The following is a 25,830-nucleotide window of genomic DNA, read 5'->3' as shown; positions in this document are numbered from 1 at the left end:
TTAGGAGCATAACAAATAACCTAGCAGCACATTCAGTAAGTGTGGAATGTTTTCATTTTAAGACTAATTAGTGAGAGAAAAATATTTAAAAGATTACATCATTTATATCAGTGTAGGAAATGGTATAGGACAATTTTCCGGGGCAATCTGGTACTAAAAGAATAAATATCAAAAGGTAAATCAGCACAGAAAACTGCTTCAGAAATGTGGGTGAAGCTGTCAAACACCTTCACCACAATCAGCAATATTTTGAATCAGATGCAAAAAAGCAAATCACATGCTTTCACTTTTCTGATTGCAGTGTGGATGGAGATGGTAAGTGATTTAAACTTTCATGGCACCAGCCATTTTAGTCCCTATTGAATCAGTGAGGATGTTTATCTTGGACTAGAAAGCAATACAGTATAAAAAGAACAAATTCTATAACACAATAGCATTCACAATAATGTATTACAGGATAAAGTCACCCCATCAACACCCATCTGAAGCATGCAATTCAAATGCTGCAAAACAGCACCAAAAAGGCATATTGTGCTTTTGCCTGCAGGTACATTTTATCATTCAAGGTTGCAAACTATAAATGATATAAAAAGAGCAGCTTCTGTGATGGCTGCATCTGTACTCTATGTAATTAGGCCGAGACTGCCAGATGATGAATAAAAGAAAACGTTGCATAAAAGCATCATGGGACCTCTCATTACCTCCATCAAGACTTTGAATCCGCCTGTGCTCTGGAGTAGAAAGAATTGATATACATCCCCATAGACGTGGAGCAGACCATTACTGTGCCCTGAAGGTCTTTGGTGTCACACTGTAAGAGTCTGATAATGTGTGACAGGCCTGCCTACCTCAGTGTCACATCAACCAGCTGCCTGGAAAGAGAGAAGCTGCACATGAGAGTGAAAGACACTCTAACAGATACAGACTCAAATTCCTTTAGCTTTATATTTCCTCATATACCTGTCATGATGGAACTGATTCTGGAAAAATGCATTAATACGGATCATGCATTAAGATATAACAGAGATCATTTTCAGTCATCACTGGTTCATTCACGATTATTTCTTTTACAGTAAAGACTCAGAATACTCTCAAGGTGTTGGTTACCATGGTAGCCGCGGGGATCTGAAAGGGGGATGGTAATTAGATCTCTATTTTGGTTACACTGGAAACATCAATAAAGTCCTATGGATATAAATAAATATGTATGTAGGAGTATCCTGCAAAACATACATTGAATTTACTTAATATTTTTGACAGTATTTAAAGTTGTTATGAGAGATTATAAAATGTAAAATAATGTATTGCTCACGGTAAGTAAATCATGACTCATTGAAGGGAAATATTTGTCAATGTGTGTACCTTTTATTGTGGGCATACAAATACTGATTTGTGTAGAAGAAAATGTATGTGTGTGTGTGTGTGTGTGTGTGTGTGTGTGTGTGTGTGTGTGTGTGTGTGTGTGTGTGTGTGTGCGTGTGGTTGCGGATGTATGGATGTATACAAACACTGTAGTGCTGTAAATGAGCCAGGCCCTTGGTTGACTGTACAGTGTTTGTCAGCTAATTAGCAACATGAGTTAGTGTGACAGCAGTTGGGGAGCGTCTCACACGCAGAGAAAAGCTGATGGGAGCTGATGGACGCAGCAGAGCGTTGTTGCTGGTTACTGAGGAAGGGGGGGGGAGCGACGGCATCCAAACCACTGCTAATGAAGACATCAGCTCACTCGTATAGCCATCTTGTAGCTATCTTAGTCACAGACTAGGCAGCTGTCAAAATTGGCATTATGGCGTGAGGATATTGCTCAGACAGTGCAGACGAATCTTCAGATGTACACTTGCCAGTGAACAGAAAAAAAAAAATTTGAGTCTGTGAACACACAATTATCTCACTCCAGTAGGGATGCTGGTGTTCATGGTGGAAATGCATATCAAATATGCAGAACTAAACTAAAGAAAAACGCAAATACAATCAGATTGGCTGTGTTTGCTTGATTGATCCATCTGTATGTGCCAGCTTCTTCAAGTACAAAGGCAAATGCACTAATCCACAAAGTCTGGAATAAAGTGACTTAAAGGCAGCTGAAAGATTTTACTTGAGTTTATTCCAGGTTGCTCCTACTTTGGTTATGTTGACACCATTGAAAATATGAACATTATTAAAAAAGATCATATGTGAGTGAGTTTAGAAAAGTTCTCTACGCTAGAAAACAAGAACTTGAAACAAGAAGGCAATATGAAGATATAATAAGTGGTATAGAAGATAATTAGATGAAAGTAAGGCAGACAAGCTTCAAATTAAGTGTGGAGGAGGATGCAGAGACAGACGCTACAGATGTATTTTCCAAGTAGCTAACAGCAAAACTGTGGCAGCAATCTCTTTCTTGGTCGCACATCTCTCACAAAATATGTAATAACAAGTTGTAGTGTGGCCCAAGTTAAACTGACCGTGACATTTCTTCCCTCTTCACCTTTAAGAAAACATTTTTGGATGCAAGACCCTGACGTGCACTGGGTCTGAGGAAAGCCTTCAGTGCCAGGAGCTGATATTTTGTCTGATTAAAAGCTTGTGTGGTTTCTGCTGATAGAGTTCTCTGATAGCTGCAGAGCTATGTTTGTTGACCTCTAAAATACCGGTGATTGAATGTTTTGGAAGCAGCTGACATTTTCGTCTGCTCTCATTCCTCACCCAAGATGCCTCTTCATTCCAGCAGCTTTGTCTGTATCAAAATCAGACAAAGTCAAACAAACACACACACACACACACACACACACACACACACACACACACACACACACACACACACACACACACACACACACACACACACACGCACACACTATTGAACCAGCTTGTTGCTGTCCCTTTTTCTCACCCAGGAAAGTTCACATGAACAGCTCCAGTCAGAACTCGCAGTTGTGCTTGATTAAAAAAAATCTGACATCTCATACGCCATGTGACTTCTGTCTCCTTGGTGACGCTTGAATCAGATTGCCCTTGCCAGCATGACAACTGCAAGCCAGATAGATGCATGGCAACTCCCACTGTGTCAGTTGTATATGTCATCAGTTATTCATATTTGGCACATGTTGCTGTCACTGTATCCTCCATACAAATGGCTGAGGATTTATTAAAGAGGATTTTTGAATGACTAGCGTGAAATGATGACAGTTATGATAACGGCCAGGAGTAGCTGCAGGGCTTACACCACAGGAAAGCAGCAGTCTCAATGTAAAAGCCCCTGCGGTCTTGTAAAGAAGCATCAATGTTGTTTTTTTAATTATTTTATCAGCATAGAAAGTATGTTGAATTTAATCCCCAAACGAAGAATCTATTTCTTGGTTGTCAGTGGGATAGAAATGTATTTGCTGTCTTGTTAAATGGAGTGGTCTGTAGAGAATGAAGTGCTGGAATGACAAAGGAGAAATACGCTCCATCAAGTGATAGCTAAGATTCATGGTTTTATTCATGTGCCTGACCGTGCAATATTATCAAAACAAAACAACAAAAAGCAGAATTGATTTCATTTTGAAACATGAACTTGACATCATCCTTTCAGTTTTGTGTATCTTCCGCCAGTGCAGAAACAAAACAAATATGATTAAAAGGTAGCAGCGACAGCATAAAAAACGCACACACAGCACACAAACATGAAAGAAACGTACATACATATCTTTAAGTACAATTATCATAACACAGATAAAGCAGGATTTTCATCTGTGCAGTTCCAGAGTGTGAGACAACAGCTGAAAGAAAAAAGAGAATAGCTCTGAGTTTGTTGAGAGCTCCCTTGACAGGGCGCAGAACAGGCTATTACTTCATATTGCACCATTTAAGCTGTTTTTATTTTGGACTCTCAAGCTCCTTCTACCATCCAACACTGTCTCAGGGGATAACAATCAGCCTTCAACAAAAAAGGCAGACAGCTAAGAGAGTTGTATACAGTTTGTGTGTCTATGTGTGTGTTCGGGTGCTTGGATAAATGAGGTAATTCTCTCTTTGTGTTTGCATCAAGAGGCAGTGGCTGTCACTTGTTCTCGGTTGGCTTCGACTTTTCCAAAAATGCTGCTATATTCAGGTTGACAATGTGTCGTCTTGGGTGTCACCCTCTCACCCTCTCACCTTCACGACCTCTGAGACATCAAGATGACTTCCAGCCGCTCCACCTGGATGTCAAACTGTGTGTCATATTGCCTCACATTTACATTCAAAAACTTGATCTGAGCAAATGAAGGCAGAGAAAAACATATACAATTTCCACATCTCAGATTATCATAGTGGGTGCTGCCATGACAAGCACATTGACTCACCGTTTTTGGTAACCTGTTGACCGCTAAAGGCCTCTGCCCTCTTGGGTGACCATAGCTCCCTCTAGTGGTGACGGATTTTATAAGACTGATGTGGAGAGACGAGAGAGAATAAAAGCATGTAGCTCTTGATTCAAGAGAAGAAAAGAAGGCACTTCTGTCAGGCCAGTATCCTCAGCTTGTGAGAAAGGGGAATATCAAAGGCAAAACAGGGTCACGAGAGAGAGGAGTTGAAGAGAGATTCAGTGAGCTGAGGTGAGTGGAGGCAAAAAGTGCTTCAGAAAAGACTTTTAGAATTCAAGAGAGACGTTGCGTAATTTGTGCAGATGGTGGTTGGAGTGTGTCTCTCCCCTCATGTCAACCCAAACCCTGCCAGGACACATTATCCTCTTTTTCAGGAGGGAACAGGGCTAAAGTTGAGCTGTCTGTGTGTTTTTGTGAACATACATGCACAAAGCCGACAGCAGTCAAAGCTAGCATGCATGACTATATTGATCATCTTAGTGTTAGCAGCATGCTAACATATTTTTTCCTTGAGTTATCAAGCCAAAGAAATTCGTTGATACTAAAATTTTGACTATAGTACTACATAAACAGTCATAGGATTTAACAAAAGTTTTGAAGTTTTTTGAAGGGAACATTTCTGTACCTTATTTCAGAGCAAACCATTCAATTATGTAGTTATCCCAAGATTATTATCCTCATGTTGGCACTAGAGGAAAAGCCAGGGGCTCATGAAAGTTGTTAGGATTTATTTGGCAATTCATCCAGAAGTTGCCCAGAAGCTTTAATTCAAAGCTAAATGTCTTTATCCGGTGGTACAAAAAGAAAAGTTTGAGGATCACTAATCGACAGTTGAAACTAAAGACCTTAAGGAGGGCACCTTGCCACAATAAAACAGATACACAATGCTTATGCCTGGGTCCTGCACTGAAAACCTTAATGGAATGAGTCAATGCGAATACCAATTGAAGTTTCAATTCGCTTTTGGATTAGTGACCTTCATACTCCAGATAACTGTAATATTGCATTCAAGATGGTATACCTTCTATAGGAGTAGTTTTAACACATTTAAAAGTCAGGGATACAGTTTTCCCTTGAGAAGTAGGTACACCACTGTTTAAGTGTGTGCACTTGTAATGAAATGCCCCTGTAGCTCAATTTGTTATGGAACAATTGCTACATGATTTCTGTAAATCTAATCCATTCATTGAACATGAAGGACAAAGCATAAAGTTGATGCCAAATCAGATCTGGAATGAGATCATAGCAAAAGAGATATCCGGCTCACACAATCCATGCTGGCAAACTGGGAACCATAATCTTTTAGCAGCTATAAGTTTGGGATATTGGGAAATAGAGGGATTATAAATTAGGAATTGCTCTTAATGCATTGCATCTAAAGTCAAAACAAGAATCACTGTAGAATACGTTAAAGTTCACACTTTATAAAGACTAGGGAGTTCTAGCCTGGCTGCCATTGTGCAGTGAAGTTTGTCCCCGTTAAATATACTCTTTGTTGCATAGATACAAGCATTGATTTGCCTCTCGAATTCAATGTTTCTTCGTTTTCTCTGACAGGCATTGCCATGGAAACACAAGGCAGTGGAATTACTGTAAAGTTAAGAGAGAGGATGTAAGAAGGAGCCAGTCCACCAGACTGTGAAGGACTGGTATAATTTCAGACGAAAGTCAAAGCTACATCATCTCTGTAGGGCTGAGACGTCTACAGCTTTTCTTGAAGGTCCTCTTGTACTTTTTGTCTCTCACATCTTTTAGAAAAACACTTTTAGTTTAACCTTACATTGTAGGCCTACATAACAACCCTAAATGTCTTAGGAAATATGGTATCTTTGCATGTTTCCACAAAAGTAATAGCAAGGATTGTATCCTATTCTTGTCTCTCACACAGATGGGGTGTTAAACATTGATAGGGCTGATGCAGGGAGAAAGAGAGACAGAGCAAAACCGAGAGACTCTACTTTCCTCTCCGTTAGTTTTGATTTGATTACTCTTCAGCTTCCAATTTTGTGGAGTAGGGACATCTGTTAAAATGCAGCAACTGCAGACGTTCTAAAACTGACAGGCATTCATGTGCAAACATAAAAAAGTACAATCCAGCTTGTGAGTAGTTAGACAGTGAGACATGTTTTTATGTTGGGCTGACTTTAATGTATTATTTAGCATATACTTACCATAATACATGCTATGTAGGAAAAATGCTGAACTACACCTTGCCTGTTTAGGTGGCGTTTACCTTCAGTCTGGTCTTCTATAATTAAGAAATGCTAAGATGATGTTAGGATAGTTACATGGCTAATCAAGACTAGACCTTTTAGGTAAAATGCTCGGGTTTTATATTTAAAATGTTTGATCTGCCGTGTTGTCCTACATTGTGGGACCATGAGAAAAGGCACAATTCATATTTTGCTCAACCATTACAGATGGGAAAAACCTTGACACATTCTTGAAAGTCAGATTTTTCATCTCATAGTAAATGTTTAATTAAAAATCCAATGTGATTGGGCCAGCCAAAACAAACAAAAATCAACAAGCGCTGTTTGCACAGACTCTACACACAAACACATATTCAGGAAGCGCAGACTCCTTGAAACACAGTCAAAACATACAACTTCCACGTCTCATCTATATAAGTTGTATTGTGCATTCAGAATCACATGTAAATGTTGTATGGCTGATATGCACTTCAATTGCATGAAATTAACCTCAAACTGTGACTTGTCTATTCAAATCCTGTCACACTTGCATCTCAGCAGTTTCTCAGACCACAGAGGCATCCTGTGCTTTTGCAGAACTACAGATCACTGTCATTGCCCGTCATGCTTTCAGAAAAAAACACATTTCGTCTGCTTAGCTGCTCCCTTAGACATGCTATGCTCTGACTTCTCCCCATCAAAGACATAGTATCAAGCTGCCTGAACGATGTTACATAAAAAGGAATCTGTCATTCACGGTATGTTGCTTTGTAGGTGTAAAGCCACAAAGTTGATCTCCTGCCTAGCTCAAGTGTCCATTGCAGGCAGTAAGAAGCTGGTGATTATGCAAAGATGTTTTAGCTGCAAAAGGAAAAGTGCCTTATTAATTATCATGAATACATTCAAGAATTCATAAAGGCAGTAAGAACATTTCAAAAAACGTGTATTGACTATTATCAAAAGAATTATTTAACAAATAATTATTAAATAAAACATAATAAAAAATGCTGTAAATACAGTGAAAATGTTTGACTTATAAAACATTGCATGTATTACATTACACAAGAATATCAGTGCATGCGTTTTTTTCTCTCTTTTTCTCCTCTGATCTTTGAGCTTCAATCGTCTGCAATGGGTTTGGTGTTAAGAGCGTGTTGCTCAGCCCACAGATTTTCACCAGACTTATTTCCTCCTGAGACCTTGCTCCGGCATGTCTTCAGCACCAGTAGGACTATGACCAACATTGAGCAGATGACAGTAACTATGAGCATCCCCATCCAGATATCAGACTTGCATTCTGGCTCGGAGATGGCTTTAACGAATCCTGCAAAGAAGTGGACAAAATAAAAAACTTGACTTGCATCCACGTAATGCATGACTTACCATGATTTCCAAACAATGGAATTTGCTGAAAGATACTACTAGTCACGTTATGATGTGCTTACCTTCATCATAGAAATGAACAGTCAAATGTCCTGACTTTTCCACAGCAACCTTTCTCCACCCAAGAGAAAGAGATAGGAGCCACTCTTCTACCTCACAGAAATACAGGCCACTATCTTCAGGGCTTGTCTTTGAGACTGTAAGGCTGAATTGTTTTGGCAAAGGGTGGCCAAATCTTAGCTTATCACCCTTCCCAAGCCTGTCTTGTAGGGTGGCGTTACGGTAAATTGTGAATATGGGGCGTTGTTCCGTTTGTGACTCTTTCTGCCAAAACCATGTGACCTGGAGCTCAGATTCATTGCTGGATTGTTTGGTGATATGACAAGGGATTGTGAAATTCTGGGATCTGGTCAGATTCAAATCCCGTTCTTCCTCCACAACAGACAGGTTGATGTCTGTCAAAAAGCACAGAGATAAAAAATAGTACACAGTTTATTCAACTCTAGTTTGACCAGGCCAATCCATCAATATCACTAATATAAATTTAAATTCCTAAATGCACGGACAGACATTGAAGAAGCTTAAGTAAGGGCAGAAACACAAAACCATAAAAAACATACTGGCGCAAAACACATGACAGCGATTAGAGAAGTGGTTATTCTGCTGAGAACAGAACAATCCCACCAGACAAACGCAAGCAGACAAACAAACACACCATTATAAGACATTATAATGTATTATTGACTGCATGTATTATGGGAATAGCTCAATATTTGTGCTTTATAGGATCATTTGCTTTTTCTTGCCTTGATAAAAAAGCCAACAATGTTGTTTACCAAAATGGTCAAACTGTTTCATTACACACCCTAAAAGGAATAGCCACATTTAAAATCATGCCTACAAAATCCTTTAAATCACGAGATCATACCTGTAACATTCACAGTCAGCAAGATGGGGCCAGCGCTGTCAGAGGCCTTTTGCTGCCAGTGACCTTCCTGATCCAGCTGGTATTGCTCCACCTGACACTGGTAGGTACCATTATCCTCCTCATGGGCCCTCTTTATTCTCAGATAAAAGCTTCTCTGGGTGGGTCTGGAGAAATGAAGCCGCCCCTGCAGTCCTCTGAGCTCCTGGTTCCCTGGGTAACTCAGCAGGCCTTTGTGGTCAAGCTCCACCAGGGGGCTGCGGACCGAAGAACCGTGTCCGGTGTATAGCCAAGTAACTTTGTAGAAAAAAGATGGACTGGATGCACCTGAGATGATGTTACACTTCAGCTCCACTTCGTCTCCCTCCCTGGCAGTCAACCACTGCTCTTTCTTTTCTAATTGAAGGTCATTGGCTGGAGAATTAGAGTAAGCACAGAAAAAGAAATTGTAAATTAAGAAATGCTATCTATCCATTCATCCATTCATCCATCCATCCATCCAGCAAATGACAAATAGAAATAGATAAATATGGAAATCTGTCATTTGAAATATGGTAAGCTTTGAACTTTGACAGACCATACAGTATAGAGTTCTATAGAAACACTATATATACTATAACATTGTTTATATCAAACGTGTTGGGAAAAATGGGTTTCCTAGGCAAATTGTAAGGACTTCATGTATGTGAATACAAACTTACCAGGCTCAATAACTGTGAGCTCTGTGGTTTTGGAAACTGGTGAGAGCTGATACCAGTCACCATGAGGATCTTGAAGCCACTCCACCACCTCACAGACATATGAACCATTGTCTGAAATTCGAGCTTGCCGAATATTTAACTCAAAACTGGGGCCTTGAGTGCGCTTCATGCTGATTCGCTGACTGTGGCTCGGTTGTACATTTGGTCCGAATGTAACTAGAGCATCCCTGTCTGATTTCATAATCATCGTACTTTCTGCCTGCTTCTGCAGTAGCCAGGTGACTGCATAGTGAGTGGGAGCAGAGGGTTTTGAGTTGACTGAGCATTTTATTTTGATGTCAGTGTTGATGTTTTCTGTCAAGGCAGGGGTTGGCGTCAGATCAAGTTTGCTCGCTAGGACAAAGAGGGAAATATAAGTCATACATGGTTAGAAACTTAAATAAATGAAATGCACAATGCAGCTTTAATCCAAAATAGCCCTTAATATGTGTAGCATACAAAAGGTCAGCTTACTTGGGTTCAGCACCGAAATAGCCACCAGGTTGGATAGAGGCAGCTTCTTATATGCATTATCCAGGAAAACAGAAACTCTACACTGGTAGATTCCCACCTCACTTTGGCTCACACCGTTGATGAGCAAATAGTGAAAGACTACATTCTTTTGTTTCTTTACTTTCAGCTGGTAGCGGCTCTGGTCTCCAGACCAGCTGATGGCACCATCATAGTACATTGTCAGGATGTTATCTATGGTTGAGGCATCACGCTGCAGGCTCCAAGCCAGTGTAATTGGTACAGGTGGCCCTTTGACCAGGCACATCAACTCCACATTTTCTCCCACAGTCACATTGTTGTTGCGACTTATCAGTGACACTTTCACAAAAGATTCTGTAACGTTGGAAAATAAAAAAGCAGAAGTTGATGATCATACAATTGTCATGCGGTCATGAGTGTTTAAAGTAAACAAGAGGTGTGTGTAAATGACATTTCCAACATACTGTCCGTCTCGTTCAGTTATTGTAATTCGCACAACATTATGGTATAATTTTCAGTTCTAAAACAAAAATGCATATTATATGCAAATACGGTATGCAGTGAGGTACTTTAAAGTCTACTCAGCAAATGCATGTTAAAGCCCTTGAAGTGAAACCTGCTATATTCATTACATCATAGAGCATGTAGTGTTCAGCAGAACATAAAATATCCATGTGTTTTCTTTTCTTAAAGGGGGTTAAAGTGCACAGTGTGTTCTGTTTAAAACCTTAAACAGTTTTCCTCATGACTTTGCAAATGTCAAGGTATGTGAAAATGTTTCCTGAGGTGACGCAATAGGAAGACATTGCAGTTCTAAAAGGGATAGTGTTATGTGGAGCAAGATTGTGCTCAGTACATTTCTTCAAATGACATTGATATTTCTTGCATGCGAAAGATGTTGGGCTAAACATACTTCTGAAAGAGATAAGAAAGATTATTGGACTCATAACTGAACTGTTGGTTAGAAGGTAATCAAGGTTTGTTGAAAATCACTGATTATGTTTTCAAACAGGTAATCAGACAATCTATGTCATAAGAGGAACCTGGAGTGTCAATATAACGGTTTCATCATACATTTTTCTTGAATAATTTGTACCACACAGAGAGAGCCACGTCTTACCCGAAGGAACCACTGTCACAGTGGTCGTCTGTGATTGGCTGTTGGTCTTGCTGTTGCTTTCCCACTCAGACACAGCACACTCGTAGACTCCTGCATCAGAAGGTCTGACCTCATCAAGCTCAAGGATGAAGGTGCCAGCCGCAGAACGCGTTGCATTTACTTTGTGACTCATGAACTCCGCTTTTTCCACGACACCCTCCTGACTTAGACTAATGACTTTGGTGAAAATGGCCGCTGATGTGGATGTCGGTTTGCGCTGCCAGGTGACAGAGAGTTGACCTGTGACCCCATGCACTTTACAGGTGAGCATCAGCCCATAACCTTCGTTAACACCCACAGTGTTTTCCATTTCAACTGAGAACCCACTTTCTGTGATAAGGCAAAGCAAAAGATAGTTAGTGATTGTGTTGAAGAAGATAATAAGAAAACATAGTAACTTTATTATTAAAATAATCATGTATTATCTCATTAATAGTAATAATAACTTGATAAAATAAAGATTATATATCTTAAAATCCAAGGTACATCCTGAATAAAATTAAACCCTGTCTATATAAATGTTTGTGTATATAAATGTTTGTGGGGGTGCTAGTGGAGCACGATCACAAACTGTTCGTCAGAGTCTCACAGCGGGGTTACTGCGGAGCGCATAAAGCAGGCCCTTCACGCGATAGCAGAACGAACAGGTACAGGAGAGGTAGAGCGAGGGATCATTGTCCACTAGTTAATCGATCGCAGATGGCGTCGTGCTCGCGGACCTAAATGGGTTGCGTAATATACTTTGGCGGACGTTAATATACCTGGGCGGCCCGCCCAAAGTCTATGTATATGTGTGTCTTAGACTGACCTGTGGTTAAGATGCTGATCTCCTGAGAGCTGGAGTCCTGGGGAGCTCCCTGTGTAAAGGCACCATCTGGACCTCTGTCCTGGAGCCATGCTCTGCAGATATACTGGCCTTGGTCCTCGGTTCTGACGTGCTGCAATATGAGAAGGTAATCTCTGTCCCCTATCCGAGATGCTCTGAGCTCTCCTTCTTTCACTCGCCCACTGTACTGGGGCCCCACAGACTGAATGCCTGTAGGGTCAATGCGGACCAGCTCAACATTTCCTCTGAGCCAGGCTACAGAGAAGAACCTTTCATTGAGGTTCTGCGTGTCAACATTGCAGGACAGTGACAGCTCTTGCCCCTTTTGCAGAGTCACCGCCTGTGCAGAAATACTCACCGCCAGAGACGACGTGTCTGGCAGGACTTCTACCGGAAGCAAAGAATAACCAGAGTGAGACAACCACAGTAACAAACATCCTGCCATGATTCCACAATGGCATAAAAGAGAAAGAGTTTAGTGAATACGTCAACCCAAATATTTCATTTTCATGATTCTTACCTCTGGCTTTGACATTCAGGGTAGTTTCCTTTGCAGCTTTCTCTGCGATGGAATACCAGGATTGGTCAGATTCTTGAATCCACTCCTGAGCTTGGCAGTAGATCCTGCCTTGGTCTGACAGTTTGAGCTGAGCCATGTTTAGCTTGTATGTGGTCTCCCCCAATTTATCTAACCTTATGTGTCCAGCTTGGTAGCGCCCTTCAAAACCCGAACCTGGGCTCAGTGTGAAATCTCTACCCAGAGAAATGATAGGCTTACGATCCTCACCGTCTTTGTGGAGATACCAGGCAAAAGACAGATGGGTGTGCTGGATGGTGTTGCTGGATGCCTGGCATGTTAAAGTGAGAGCATCACCCTCATTATAGCTCAGTGTGGGGGGGGAGGCAGGTGATGAAACACTAAGGGAGTTGTCAATCACTATGGGACCACATCAGAAGCAGAGAGAAAGAAAGGAAAGTCATATACTTTTGCCATCTTAGTTTACTGCGCTGTAGTAAGATTCTTACATTCAAAAGTCCACTTACCTTTCACTGTTGTCTTAACACTGTATCTTCCATCATAATTAGCTTCATGGTTGACTACAGAGCATTCATATTCCCCTTCATCACCTTTCTCTAGTCGTTGTATCTTAAAGAATACTGAGTTTGGATTTTCATGTTTCAGAGTAATTTCGTCGCTCCTCACGCGTGATTTATACACCGAATAGCTGAAATCTAGGTCTCCGGTGCTGATGATGTTGATTTCGATTGCTTTTGCAGGCTTCTTCACACGGAATTGAATTTCTTTAGTAATGCTATCATCTGTGAAGCCACTCACATTGCAAGAGATGGAGAGTTCAGAGCCCACCACACGATACAGAGGCCCAGCCTGCGCTTCGGTGTTCACTTTTGCTTCCCCTATTTGATGCACAGACAAAACACAGATACAGATTTGAGTTACTGCCACTTACAGTGTCAGTCTGTTTTATAAGTGTGCTATGTTACAGGGTCTAACCTTTTGTTATTTGTAATGACATTTTATATTGCTTTTAAAAAAAGAGGCAAGACAAAGAACACCATCAAAATCAATCAAAACAATACTAACAAAAAAGAACAAGGAAAAAAGAAATACATAAATGAATAGACAGGTGCAGGTAGAATATCATGTCAACATTACTTAGGTAGTGCCAAATTATGTTCGGTATAATTCTCAGTCCTACATAAAGATGATATTAACAACCGGAGCACTATCAGACCCTATTTAATAATAATTATCATAAAAAATAATATCAATACAATACTCTCATAAACCAATGTTTTATTTTCAACTCCAACTTTGTTAGCTTCGCAACCTTTGTTTTTTGTATTGCATAGGTATGTGAAGAAACACATTGTTGCCTTTAAGTTGCTTTCCACATTGCAGGAAGTCAAACCTTTTTGAGACCAGAGTGTAAAGTAGGTTATAATAATCATTGAACATGCAATGCCTGCAAATAGTGGGAACCCACTCTTAAAGGACATTTATTTGTAACTATAATAAAGGAAGTAATTGTTGCCGCTTCTCCAGACTCAAGTGATTTGATAGTAATGTATTAACCTGCTTCAATAAAATTATATGAATAGGCAGATATAAGAAAAGTTATTTAACAATTATGAGTAATTGAGTTCAGCCACACAAAATATCTGTAAATGCAATTTTTCGTGTTAAAATAAGTAACACAAATCCTAGTGAGTATGTTAGAATGATCAGGAGGATTTAGCTTCATATGGTTTGGTGGTTCTTTTCTTTCTTCCTACTTATTAGTATTTATTTATTCTTACTTATTAGTATTTTACTCAAAATGGACATAATATAGGCTCCTTTCTTTAAATGACTATTTATTTTATTTTCTGTTTTATTACTGTTAGACTACCATCATTTCACACATCATGATCACTGTCCAGAATGAAATCCAACTGCAGGTATTCAATGTACTAGCCTACTTACCACAGTGCAGAAGTAGTCCCAGACACAAGAGCAAGTCATTGGCCCTCAAACAAGTTTTCTGGGAACACTTCATCCTGAATCTGCCTCAGTTGTAGCACAGTGTTCACACCATGAGCCCTGAGTCAGTCAGTCTCTCGTGAGAGAATACATGTGTCTGTGCTGAGACAAGTGGTTGATGCTTCCTGTACTGAAGGTACACTAAGAGGAAGTCTGACATATTTCCTGCACACAGTTGCGTTGCAGATGTTCTTGTAGATCTATTAGTGATAATATAATGTCTCATGACCGTGCAGGTATTGTGTGGTGGAGTGTTTAAAAACAAACAAATAAAAAGCACACACCCACAAATGAGCTTTGTTCTACTCAGGATTTAATGTGGGTTACACACTCATTTGAAAAAGCACATTGTCCTCGTTTGGGCTCATGTAGGCTACATCACAGTTTGACACCAGCATCAAATTTGCTTGGCTACAAAACCAATTGGACAAAAATACGCCTTAAACAGACTGAGAGAAATCATGGTGAGTGCTAATTTGACCTTATTCTTACCGCAAATAATGGGAAGTGAATCTTGTGACGTTAGGTGATTCACTCTGTCTGCAGACATCGACACCCCTCCATGTCTCAAGTTTTAGGGCTAAGAACGAGCTACAGCAAAACAAATGTAAATACATATTTCAGAATAAAATATACGGTTCCCAAATTATGAATTTACATGATTAACAATATGATAATCCGATCATTAAACATTGTGGAAGATAAAGGGTAAATTGTTTGAATTTGCGTTGCTAGGAAACAGCTTGGATCCAAGTTTGGCCTATTTCGCCAAACATTTAAACATGAAATAACTTCAGATTGTGTTTGAACGGTACTGCAGACCAACGAGGCAATAGTGCCACTTAGTGGAGAAGATGAAATCCTGCATTTCTGCTGCAGAGCTGTCGGTCATATTCTAATTTCACCATCTAGTCTGAGCTATTGCTTTGATAGTGTCAACACATGCTGTAGACTATCGGTTCATAGGAGGTAAAGATATTATACTAGAGTCCTTTATTGATCTGAGAGGAGTCAGTAGTACAGACAGACTTAGAGGAAAGGAAAACAGATGAAGAAGCTATAAGTTACATCTATGGCATACATTTTTATTTTTTTTATTTATAAAACCCAATGTATAATATAGGGTGCTCAACTAGTATAACTTGCATTTCATAGAACTGTGGAACTATTTGTGCATTAGAAGTACAGCAGTGTCAGTGCAGTAGCCAATACATTAGAGTATATTGGTTGTATAGCCCTCTTTAATATAATACATATGCATGCAATTAACACATGGTACACCATTTTATGTCTTTTTTTTTTTACCTGATTAAACAGATTTGAACCTTTTTCCAAGACCTATATTCTGACTGGTTTATAACTTCAGTCAAAACTAAGAAACTTTATAAACTGTGTCATGCTGCAATGACAGTTTATTCCCTTCGGTTAAGACGCTGAGTGTTATTTGCAGTATTCTATATTCGGTGCAATCCTTTGGAAGAGACCTGGCGTCTGTGGCTTCTGAGTAAAATATTGTGTAACTTAGGGGAAATGTGCTCAGCGCAAGAAGAGGAAGTGTCTACAAACATGCAAGTTGTGCATGTTGCTCACAGAACAGAAATAGGAAGTATGAAGAGTACAGGAAAAAACAGATCCACAGCGACACAACTGTTTCAACTGTAAACCGTAGAGGTCTTTTATTATAGTGCAGGGGCAACTCAAGTAGCTGTTCTTCTGAGTTTCTTAGGGGCTTCTGGCATAAAAGATGAGTGAGACACTGGAAAGGACTACAGACTGTCCTTTGCTACTTGTTGATGAGGCCAGCCGAGTCCAGGGGGAAAACAGTCAGACGGGCTCAACTGAGTTACGTTGGGAAGATGGAGGTCTACCTGTGGAGCTGCAGAGAGGGATGGAGACCCTACGAGTGAACAGAGAACTGACCGATGTGGTGCTGCGTGTTCAGGGACATGACTTCCCTTGTCATAGAGCCATACTTGCTGCTGCCAGTCATTACTTCAGGTAAAATAAAACCAGTACTGTCTAACTCCACTGTGACGGCACTGCTAGTGTGACTGAATTCATGCTTTATTTCTGTAGGGCTATGTTTTGCAATGGTCTAAAAGAGAGCCATGAGGAGTGTGTGGAAATAAAGGGTTTGGACAGTGGGACGATGCAGTCTCTCCTGGAGTATACCTACACCAGCCGGGCCCTCCTCACACACTCCAATGTCCAGCGAATACTAGAGGCTGCCAGTCAATTTCAGGTGAAACAATTACTTACTATATAAATTAATGACATGCCTTTACGTAAATTCATTGACTTCCAAATCTTCTTATCCTATAAAGATATGAGATGATAAACATATCCTCAGAACATAAATAAACCTGCTAAGAAAAACATTTCCTTTTAATCTTGACACATTTTTGACGGCCAATGTGGTGTGAAGAAGTTTTATCAGATGGGTAACACGTTCTCATGTATGTCACATTGATCAAACGCATGATAATGCTTTTCTTCACTGGAAGCAAAAACTAAAATTAGCAGTATTCAAAGTTCAAACCCAACAGTTTACTTTTAATACAATATAGATGGCACTTTTATTGTGTCAAACAATGATATGCAAGTGATGCAGAAAACACATTTATTTACATTTAGAAAGACTCAGAGACTAGAAAAAGACGCAGAACGCATGCAGAACCTCAAATGGTTTTCATCACCTCACCTTTTCCACAATTCATTGGAACAAACATCTGACTAAGTAAGAATTGAGAGAAAGAGGGAAGTGAAAGTTGCACTGTTGTTTACACTTTGGATCAGTTTTCCATACAAGCTTAAATTAACCACACAGCTGTGCCACTCAGAGGGGGGGAGGCACATGTTTGTGTTTTTATACTTCTATTTTTGTGGCGAGTAATTTGAATTTTCGGAAATAATAATAAAAAAGCTATCTTGTTGTTACTTGCATGTTTTGTTTATTTTAGGGTTGCAATTTATTTAGTTTAGAATTAAATTAACATTTAGGATACATTTGGGGATATGCATTTAATAATAATAAGTTTAGTTTAGTTTAGTTTATTTATTGATACAGTACTATACAAATGAATGCAATAACAAAACGAAATATTTAATTAATAATTGAATAATCTGTAGTATCATTGTCTGATATCAATAAGCAAAAAAGCTTTTGCTAATTACACGTCCGAAAAGGGGTCGGAAGAAGTTTACACTTATTTAATCCGACCCCTTCTCCCTTTGTTTTTTGTTTTTTTTAACATCTTAATATGTTAACATACAATATCAATGTATACTTAAACCTTCCCTAATTTATATAATCATTCATATAATATATACAGGCAAGTTAGGAGAATGGTCTCTATATATTTATATATATATACATATGTACATACACAAATTCATACAAACATAAATCACTTTATGAAGCACTTTTTTTTAAATTGGGTAACAATGTTATTATTGGTAAATGCAACACAGTAAAATGTTAAAATGATTAGATTACAACAACAAAAAAGTAGAATACAAAATAAATAAAATATTGCAACATTGAGGCGCACATAGCATTTTTTATCTTGAGTTAGTTCGAGAAAACATGTTATGGCCCTCGTCAACTTTTAGGTTTCTAGAACCATGTTCCTGTTATCATGTTTCCTTTTGCACAACTCTTTTGAAATTCTAGTGCGGTTCAAAATTCTTTGAAATGTGGTTTAATCTTTTTATCGCTGACATCTTTTAGAAACACTGAACGTGTACATCAGAGTCATTTCAAAAGATCCATCTTAAAAGTTCTAACGCCTACGCTGTCATTTTTAGTTCCTACGAGTTGTGGAGGCCTGTGCTGGCTTTCTGAGCAAGTCCCTGCACCTGGAGAGTTGCATTGGGATCCTGAATCTTGCTGATAGCCATGCCTTGCCGGCCTTGACGACGAGTGCTCAGGACTTCATCACCACTCAGTTCTCCCAGGTAGTCCAGCAGCAGGACTTCCTGGAGCTGCCGGCTGATTCGCTGGAGGCTGTCCTGCAGAGGGATGACCTTGACGTGAAGTGTGAGGAGTGTGTTTTTGAAGCTCTCATGCACTGGGTGAGAGCCCAGCAGGATGAACGCTATCCTTTACTGGTCAGGTTGCTCTCACATGTGCGACTGCCTCTGTTGGAGCCTGCTTACTTTGTAGAAAGAGTTGAGTCAGATGAACTGATTCGCCGCTGCAGTGAGGCTTTTCCTTTGCTGCAAGAGGCCCGCATCTATCACCTCTCTGGCAGCGAGGTCAGTACACAGGAAGGACCACAAATGTGTTGTTGTTGTTGTTGTTGTTGTTGTGTCATCATTTCTTAATAAAATGCTAGTAGGGCTAGGCCTTTTTAGGAACATCACTTTGTCCACCAGTGAGAAGAGTCAAAGTCAAAAAGTCAAAGTCAACTGTTTTGTCAATCTTTCAGTTTGTGTGTACAGACAGAGATCGAAATACCGTTTCCCACAATGTATTTTACAAAAATACAAATATATATACAAATATGTATAAAATATGTATGTCCTATACACAATCAACAGACACATTTATACATATGCACACATTAAGATAAAAACATAACAATCAATATACAAAATAACATTCACTTCAATATCTTTGGGAATGTACATTAGTGCAAGATTCTGGAGCTGTCAAATACTAACACTGAAAGAAACAATCATTTTGTGATAAACAGTGTTTCCCACAGAATTTGATTCTATTTGTGGGGGCACCGCACCGCACCCGCCCACCCCCCCCCGGCAAGAAAAGCCAAAGGCTCCTTAACCTATTCGGGTGGTCCNAATCTTGATACAGGGTTACTTATTATATGTTGTACTTTGGAATTCCTAAAGCTTTTAGTCTACTAACCCATCATCCAAGGATAGTTTCACTATAATTAAAAACGATAAATAAATATAAATAATTATAAAAAACACGCACCCCCCCCGGCAAGAAAAGCCAAAGGCTCCTTAACCTATTCGGGTGGTCCATGCATCCACCCCCCCTCAAATAAGATAATACATGCGAGTTCATGGCTACTGTAGACAACGATATTGTTGCTCTGGGTTGCGTTGTTAATGAGTGAAACACACCGGAGTTGAGGATCCGTGGGGTTTATTCTCCCAAAAATATCATTTACAATTTACAATTCAGGCATTTTGCAGACGCCTTATTCCAAAGCGATTTACAATGACCAATTACAGGGACATTCTCCCTGGACTAACCGAGGGCTAAGTGCCTTACTCAAGGGCACACTAGTAGTGGTGTTCCAGCCAGGATTTGAACTCGCAACCTTCCGATCATCAGCCCACCTCACAATCCATTAGACTACCAAAAAAAAAAAAAATTATAATAATAATTTTTTTTTTTTATGAGATCCATTTGTGGCAGACGATATTTAATTGTGGCGGCCCGCAATGTATGGGAAACACTGAATAACTACTGCTGTGTTTCATTGTTTTATAGTTTAATGTGCTTTTTACATGTTTGACATCTTAGGTGGTCTCTGAACGAACCAAACCTCGTGTGCAGCACTATCTGTCCGAGGTTTTCCTGATCATTGGAGGCTGCACTAAAGATGAACGCTTTATTTCGACGGTCACCTGTCTGGACCCCCTCAGGCGCAGCAGGCTGGAGGTAGCCAAGCTGCCAATCACAGAGATGGAGGACGAATCACAAAATAAGAAATGGGTGGAGTTTGCATGCATCACCTTTCGCAATGAAGTGTACATATCTGGTGAGAGAGGTCGCATGTTGCATTTATTGTTATTTTTATGGAAAGGCTTAGTTACTGTGACATGTGTAGGAAATTCCCTTCAGTGCAGATGAAAGTGAAAATGTTCTCCCTCTACTGAGAATTTATGTGCCAAGTTATGTTTTCTTTTTAAAAAGTTATAACTAAAACCTAAAGTGTTATTCTCTTTTGCATCTTCATTTTGTTAGCAGTTTGTTGTGAATGGTGCTAGGCTTCTGTTATTCAAAGAATCTGATGGCTAAGTCAGTGAGAAAAGTAGAGCTGAACAGAACAACAGGAAGATGTGGTTTAGTCTGCCGTTACAGTTGTAGAGGGTTGATGTGTTTCCAAACTCAGGAACTGACGCCCCAGCCGGGGTAATTTTAACCGTTCAGAAACTTGTACACTGTGATTCTGAGTTCAGACTACTGTAGGTCACGGCATTTTAGATCAGTGTGAAAGGTCTGTGGTCTAAAAGAGCACATTTAGAGCCATAATTCAGCGAAACATCAATGTTGTATGACAGTTGTCTCTAATGTTTCCAATTGCAGGAGGTAAAGAGACACAAAATGATGTTTGGAAATATAATGGCGCCCTGGACAAGTGGATCCAGATCGAGCCCCTGACCACAGGGCGCTGGAGACACAAGATGGCCGTTCATGGAGGGAAGGTTTACGCACTGGGGGGATTCGAAGGAGTTCAGAGGCTTGATAGTGTAGAGGCTTATGATCCCTTTCACAATCGCTGGACACAGGTAAACATACAGGACTTTTATAAAAGGGGTGTTTTTGTGTAAAATTACAGCAACTGTTCCTTTAAGCAGATCTAATAATGGCCTTTATGTACAGTAGAGTCACATTTTGTAATCAGCAGCTGGAAAGTGAATACAGAATGACTTTGGGCTGTTAAAGCTAACAGATGCTGATTCTAGAGGTCTGGTTGCAGCTCCTGAACTTGCAAATATAGAATTTGAGAAATATAATTTGGAACATAATATAATGAAACAAAAACACACTCTAAAAAGAGAATATTTTTAATACATTTGTTTTAATTATCAATGTTTCTGTATATTATTACCACAATTAGATCATGTATTTATCTTTATCATTAATATGAATTTATTTATTTATTAAATATTGAAAATATTAGATCTAAACGATAACCGTTATTATTATTATTATTATATGCATAAGGTGTTAAATGATTTACATATTTTACACTATTTATACCTCACACATTTCTTTATATGCGTCTGTTTGGTTCTGCTTGCAGGTGACACCTCTTGCTGTAGGTGTGAGCTCCTTCGCAGCTTCGAGCTTTGACAGATGGATCTATGTGATTGGTGGAGGGCCCAATGGAAAGTTGGCAACTGATAAGGTTCAGTGCTGGGAACCAGGGACAGACAGCTGGGAGCTGCGGGCGCCCATCCCCATCGAAACCAAATGCACTAATGCAGTCACATTCAAAAAATGCATCTATATAGTTGGTAAGTGGATAGTAACTAAATACATGTACTTGACATGGATCTTTTCACAACAAGCTTATTCTAAACTGATTTGATAATATATTTGACTTTTCTCTCCAATATTTTTGTTTGCATGTTAAATATGATGCATTTAAATTCATGAAATACCAATACATCCAAAAGTAAATATTAACTTTAGCTAAAACAATGTAATGCTACTTACAGTACACATGCATTTAACATTCATAATAATCCAATTATATTTATTAGTATAACATTTTAGGGATTTTTGTTTTTGAAATTCTCAACACATTTTTAAATAAATTGTATATGCTTTTACTTAAATGGCATTTTCAGGGCACGTGTTTATTTCTAACAGACTATTTTTGCTTTGAAATATCACTATCTTTACGTGATTAAAATATTGAAATTTTTCCTCCACCACTGGCTTTAAATTTAGTGTGTTTCATCTTGTTATTTAAGTTTATGTTTAGTGTGTAATGTGTATAGTATGTCATCATTAAAATATAGAAGAGCAGTTTAATTGTTTTTCAATAATTAGGTTTTTGTCAGGTTTATTGGTGAGAAATGAATTTGTGCGTATATATATCTTTAATATGGTGTCTTTGTTTGCTTCCAGGTGGAGCCATGCATGCCATGTACTGCTATTCACCTCTGTCCGATTCCTGGTCCCTTGTGACCCGTCTGGGGGAGAGGGCGAGCTGCGCCATCGCTGCCTGCAACAACAAACTCTTCATCACCGGAGGACGGGATAACAAGAACCAAGTCATCTCCACAGTGATGTGCTGGGACGTTGGTCGAGGGGTGTTAACAGAGGAGTGTGTTTTACCTATGGGAGTGTCCCACCACGGCAGTGTGACACTCATGAAATCCTACACACACATACATAGAATAACACCTGCTTAAGAAGGCCAATGACAAAGACTTCTGTGAACGGACGTTGTTGTTGACAGAAAAGAGGAAAGTGACCAAAATGATGTAAATCAAGATATTGTTTAAAGCATGTCTTTGTTCTTCATTTCTATGTGTGAGACTTGAAATACTAGAAGTCAATCCCTATGTTTATCATTAACCTTTTCCACTCTGAGCCTGTTTTTTAGGTCTCAGGCTCGTAAATGACATTCCCAGAACAAATGACCATATCTTCCATTCTAAAAGGGTTAAATTAATAATCTTTTTTCTCAAAGTAATGATAAACCTGTGAGTTTGGATGTAGAAAAGTCAGAATCAATATAGATGTTTTTTTATTTTAAAGAAAATTCTGATTGAACATAGTAAAAAACTGTAAATTATAGTGTCCGTCCAAAAATTCATTTTTACTTATAATGAAAACTACCCTTGGATGATGGGTTAGTAGACTAAAAGCTTTAGGAATCCAAAGTACAACATATAAGAAGTACCCTGTATTTGTTCTCGTTTTAATGCCATTAAACACGTCTTTTGATCAGATTGACAGCTACATTGAGACGATCTCCCGTAAAAGCTCCGTAAAGGTACGTGTTGTGATGTCTGTGTTTGCTTCCCCTGTCGCGAGTTCGGATCGCTCAGTGATGATATACCTATATAATCTGTGGAGTCTCAGTTTTAATCGGATATATTGTATGTGAGTTACGATAAGTAATAAGGGTATTTTTATCTTGAATTCTGTGCCAAAGTCAGTTTGCATTTTTTCGCTCAGGGATCATTAGACGCTTCTTAGGAGACTTGTGTTTTGTTTTGGTAAAAATGGTTCATATCTTCAGTTTCATGTTAAGAAGCCCTGAGACACAGTCTCGAAAAAAAAACGTTGGGGGGCTCCAGGGTTTAAAAGGTACAGTACAATGTAATATAACAGCAGTCATTGTTAAAACTGAATTGTATACTGATAAAATAATATGTACAACAGTTGCCTTTAAAAGATGAATTGGTATAGAGTTCAATACTTTACCAATAATTACATTGTTTTAATGGAGTCTACAGTTGCAAAGACACACTAAGCAATGACAGTTGCTAACATAGAAACAATGTTTTTTTGAGAAAACATGATGCATTTAAACGACAAAAAATATCCAAATCAACAAGAGGTGTGCTTATAGCACCTGGTGTTGTTTACACGCACGCACGAAAGCGCACACACACACACACACACACACACACACACACACACACACACACACACACACACTGGGGGCGGCTCTTCTATCACCTTCTTCCTCGCCTTTCACAATTGGTTTCAGCTGAAGAAGTCCTTCAGGCCTGCCGGTGTGTGTTTGTTTGGGCTGTGTGATTTTGCATGCATGCATGTGTGTGTGTGTGTGTGTGTGTGTGTGTGTGTGTGTGTGTGTGTGTGTGTGTGTGTGTGTGTGTGTGCGTGTGTGTGTGTGTGATGTTTTACTTAGAATAGACATACAGTGTGGCTCTCACTCACTCTAATGAAATCATCCCAGGCTACATTAATCCCTCCTGAAGGCCACTGTCAAAATAACAAGCAGCCAGGATTCTTTAAAGCGAGCTATCTGTCTTGAACAGGTGAGAGATATGTGTGTGTAGGTGTTCTTATACATGTGTGTTTAAGACGTGCATATATACTGACGAAAGAGTTCTAATTAAACATGTAATTGAACTTGTGTTATAGTCTCCATACCTCTTCTGTGGCTGGGGCAGATCCCCCTAGCCGCTGTCAGCCTCCTCTCCAGATCCTCATCCCTGCTGGGGGTCACCTGGATGCCCACTTCCACCGGAATGGCCCTTCCGCTCAGCTCCAGCGACCTGGGAGAGATGGAGATGCCCCTGTCCCTGCCAGTCTCCCCAGGCTTGGAGAAGGACCCCGGTCCCCCTCGGAGCCCTCGGCACAGGCGGCGCTTGTGCTCGATGAAAACCAGGATATCGCCCAATGGGAAGTTGGTCTGGCACTGGCCGCAGGTCAGCATGTCATGCTCCCCGGGGCCCACCCTCCGAGGGCTGGGGGTGGACGGCTGCGGAGAAGGAGATCCCGCCCCTGAGTCATGATTGGCCTCTACTGCTGGGAAAAAAGAAAGAAGAAGATGTACAAACATTTTTTTTTTTAAAGAAAGACAAAAAAGACACAGGCAAGTTTAGTTTTACCTGATAAGAGCCAGCCCCCCATACTACACGAGATCATTGCATTCACAATTGTGTCACTTTCATGCACTCTGTAAAGCTACTCTGCTGAGACAAACACCTGCACAGCTTATCCAGGAGAGATCTGCGTGGGCGGGACCCAGCAGCACATACTCTCAAAATGTGTGCATGTGCTACTTTATGTATGTGTGTGTGTTTGTGGCCAGGAAGCTATTCATCTCGGTGCATGCTGGGTTTCCGGTAAGGGCCTTTGCTACACTAAGCTGTCATAGCTAGTCGGCTGCTTTCACCACGTGGGATTTGTGCAGTAAAACAAAGTGTATCGTAGCAGAGGCCACAGCCACCACCGGCGTGTGTATGTGTTTCAGTGTGTGTGTGTTATCTCGGAATGAGACAGAGAAAAGATGTCTAAATGTTGGAGGAGATCACAGGTGAGTATGAACACACTATTCTCCACAGACAGAAAATCTATAAAGCCAAACCCGAGGTCCTGTTAAGAGAGTAAATCTCATTCTTCACAGATCTGACACGGTCATTAATAACCATTACACATTCTTCCCCGCCACCTCCCCTATGGCGGAGACTCAGTCCCTCAGCTTAACGTAAATCCCTCATGGACAACTTCAATTTTTTTCCTTTTTTAAATACTACCCTGATGTACCAGAAAATGTGTCCTCTTCTTTAAAAAAATAAAACCCTGAGGAAATCTGAAGCTCCAGATACTCTAGGGGCGTCTGAGTGAGCGGGTACCCAGGGAGAGATGTTGATGCCTGGGAGAGGAGGAGAGGAGCGCCTGCCTGTCTCTGCAGCTCCTCCACTTTTATTACCCCGCATCCCCCGCACCCCTCCCCTTTTTCGCCTCTCTTCTTCTCCAAACATGACACCCTAATAATTGCAAAGATTAGACAAAGAGGGTGTGTGTGACTGCCAAGGCACAC

The 25,830-nt window shown here is 39.9% G+C and overlaps 3 protein-coding genes across 3 annotated transcripts in view; 1 reads left to right on the top strand and 2 right to left on the bottom strand.

Moving 5' to 3' along the window:
* Positions 1-6,774: 6,774 nt before the first annotated feature.
* On the bottom strand, positions 6,775-14,685 carry LOC104967649 (immunoglobulin superfamily member 3-like). The gene is made up of 10 exons (XM_010797157.1): positions 14,534-14,685; positions 13,093-13,464; positions 12,569-12,985; positions 12,031-12,435; positions 11,184-11,552; positions 10,046-10,417; positions 9,533-9,925; positions 8,835-9,245; positions 7,969-8,361; positions 6,775-7,847 (listed from the first exon to the last, which is right to left on the bottom strand). Exons 1-10 carry the CDS (start codon positions 14,604-14,606, stop codon positions 7,642-7,644), a joined length of 3,411 nt encoding a protein of 1,136 aa, XP_010795459.1. The 5' UTR covers positions 14,607-14,685; the 3' UTR covers positions 6,775-7,641.
* A 1,515-nt stretch (positions 14,686-16,200) lies between these two features.
* On the top strand, positions 16,201-23,276 carry klhl6 (kelch-like family member 6). The gene is made up of 7 exons (XM_010797156.1): positions 16,201-16,588; positions 16,667-16,832; positions 18,398-18,847; positions 20,091-20,328; positions 20,877-21,079; positions 21,598-21,811; positions 22,431-23,276. Exons 1-7 carry the CDS (start codon positions 16,335-16,337, stop codon positions 22,715-22,717), a joined length of 1,812 nt encoding a protein of 603 aa, XP_010795458.1. The 5' UTR covers positions 16,201-16,334; the 3' UTR covers positions 22,718-23,276.
* A 967-nt stretch (positions 23,277-24,243) lies between these two features.
* LOC104967656 (B-cell lymphoma/leukemia 11A-like) overlaps positions 24,244-25,830 on the bottom strand; it is an 8,638-nt gene continuing 7,051 nt past the window's right edge. Inside the window, exons 2-3 of the mRNA XM_010797164.1 lie at positions 24,435-24,812; positions 24,244-24,263 (exon numbers count right to left, since the gene is read on the bottom strand). Of these exons, the coding sequence (XP_010795466.1) occupies positions 24,244-24,263; positions 24,435-24,812 (398 nt within the window). The remainder of the gene's footprint in view (positions 24,264-24,434; positions 24,813-25,830) is intronic.

The sequence above is a fragment of the Notothenia coriiceps genome, unplaced genomic scaffold (genome assembly GCF_000735185.1).
Source record: "Notothenia coriiceps isolate Sejong01 unplaced genomic scaffold, NC01 NC01_scaffold00037493, whole genome shotgun sequence".
Taxonomy (NCBI): domain Eukaryota; kingdom Metazoa; phylum Chordata; class Actinopteri; order Perciformes; family Nototheniidae; genus Notothenia; species Notothenia coriiceps.
This window is presented reverse-complemented; position numbering and strand designations above follow the sequence as displayed.

Bases quoted from the DNA above. Each gene is read 5' to 3' on its own strand.
- LOC104967649 (XM_010797157.1), bottom strand. From the start codon at position 14,606: ATGAAGTGTTCCCAGAAAACTTGTTTGAGGGCCAATGACTTGCTCTTG. The intron at 12,986-13,092 runs GTAAGTGGACTT...GTGGTCCCATAG, and splicing joins TGTTAAGACAACAGTGAAAG to TGATTGACAACTCCCTTAGT. The intron at 12,436-12,568 runs GTAAGAATCATG...TGCTTCCGGTAG, and splicing joins CCTGAATGTCAAAGCCAGAG to AAGTCCTGCCAGACACGTCG.
- klhl6 (XM_010797156.1), top strand. From the start codon at position 16,335: ATGAGTGAGACACTGGAAAGGACTACAGACTGTCCTTTGCTACTTGTT. The intron at 16,833-18,397 runs GTGAAACAATTA...TGTCATTTTTAG, and splicing joins AGGCTGCCAGTCAATTTCAG to TTCCTACGAGTTGTGGAGGC. The intron at 21,080-21,597 runs GTAAACATACAG...TTCTGCTTGCAG, and splicing joins TTCACAATCGCTGGACACAG to GTGACACCTCTTGCTGTAGG.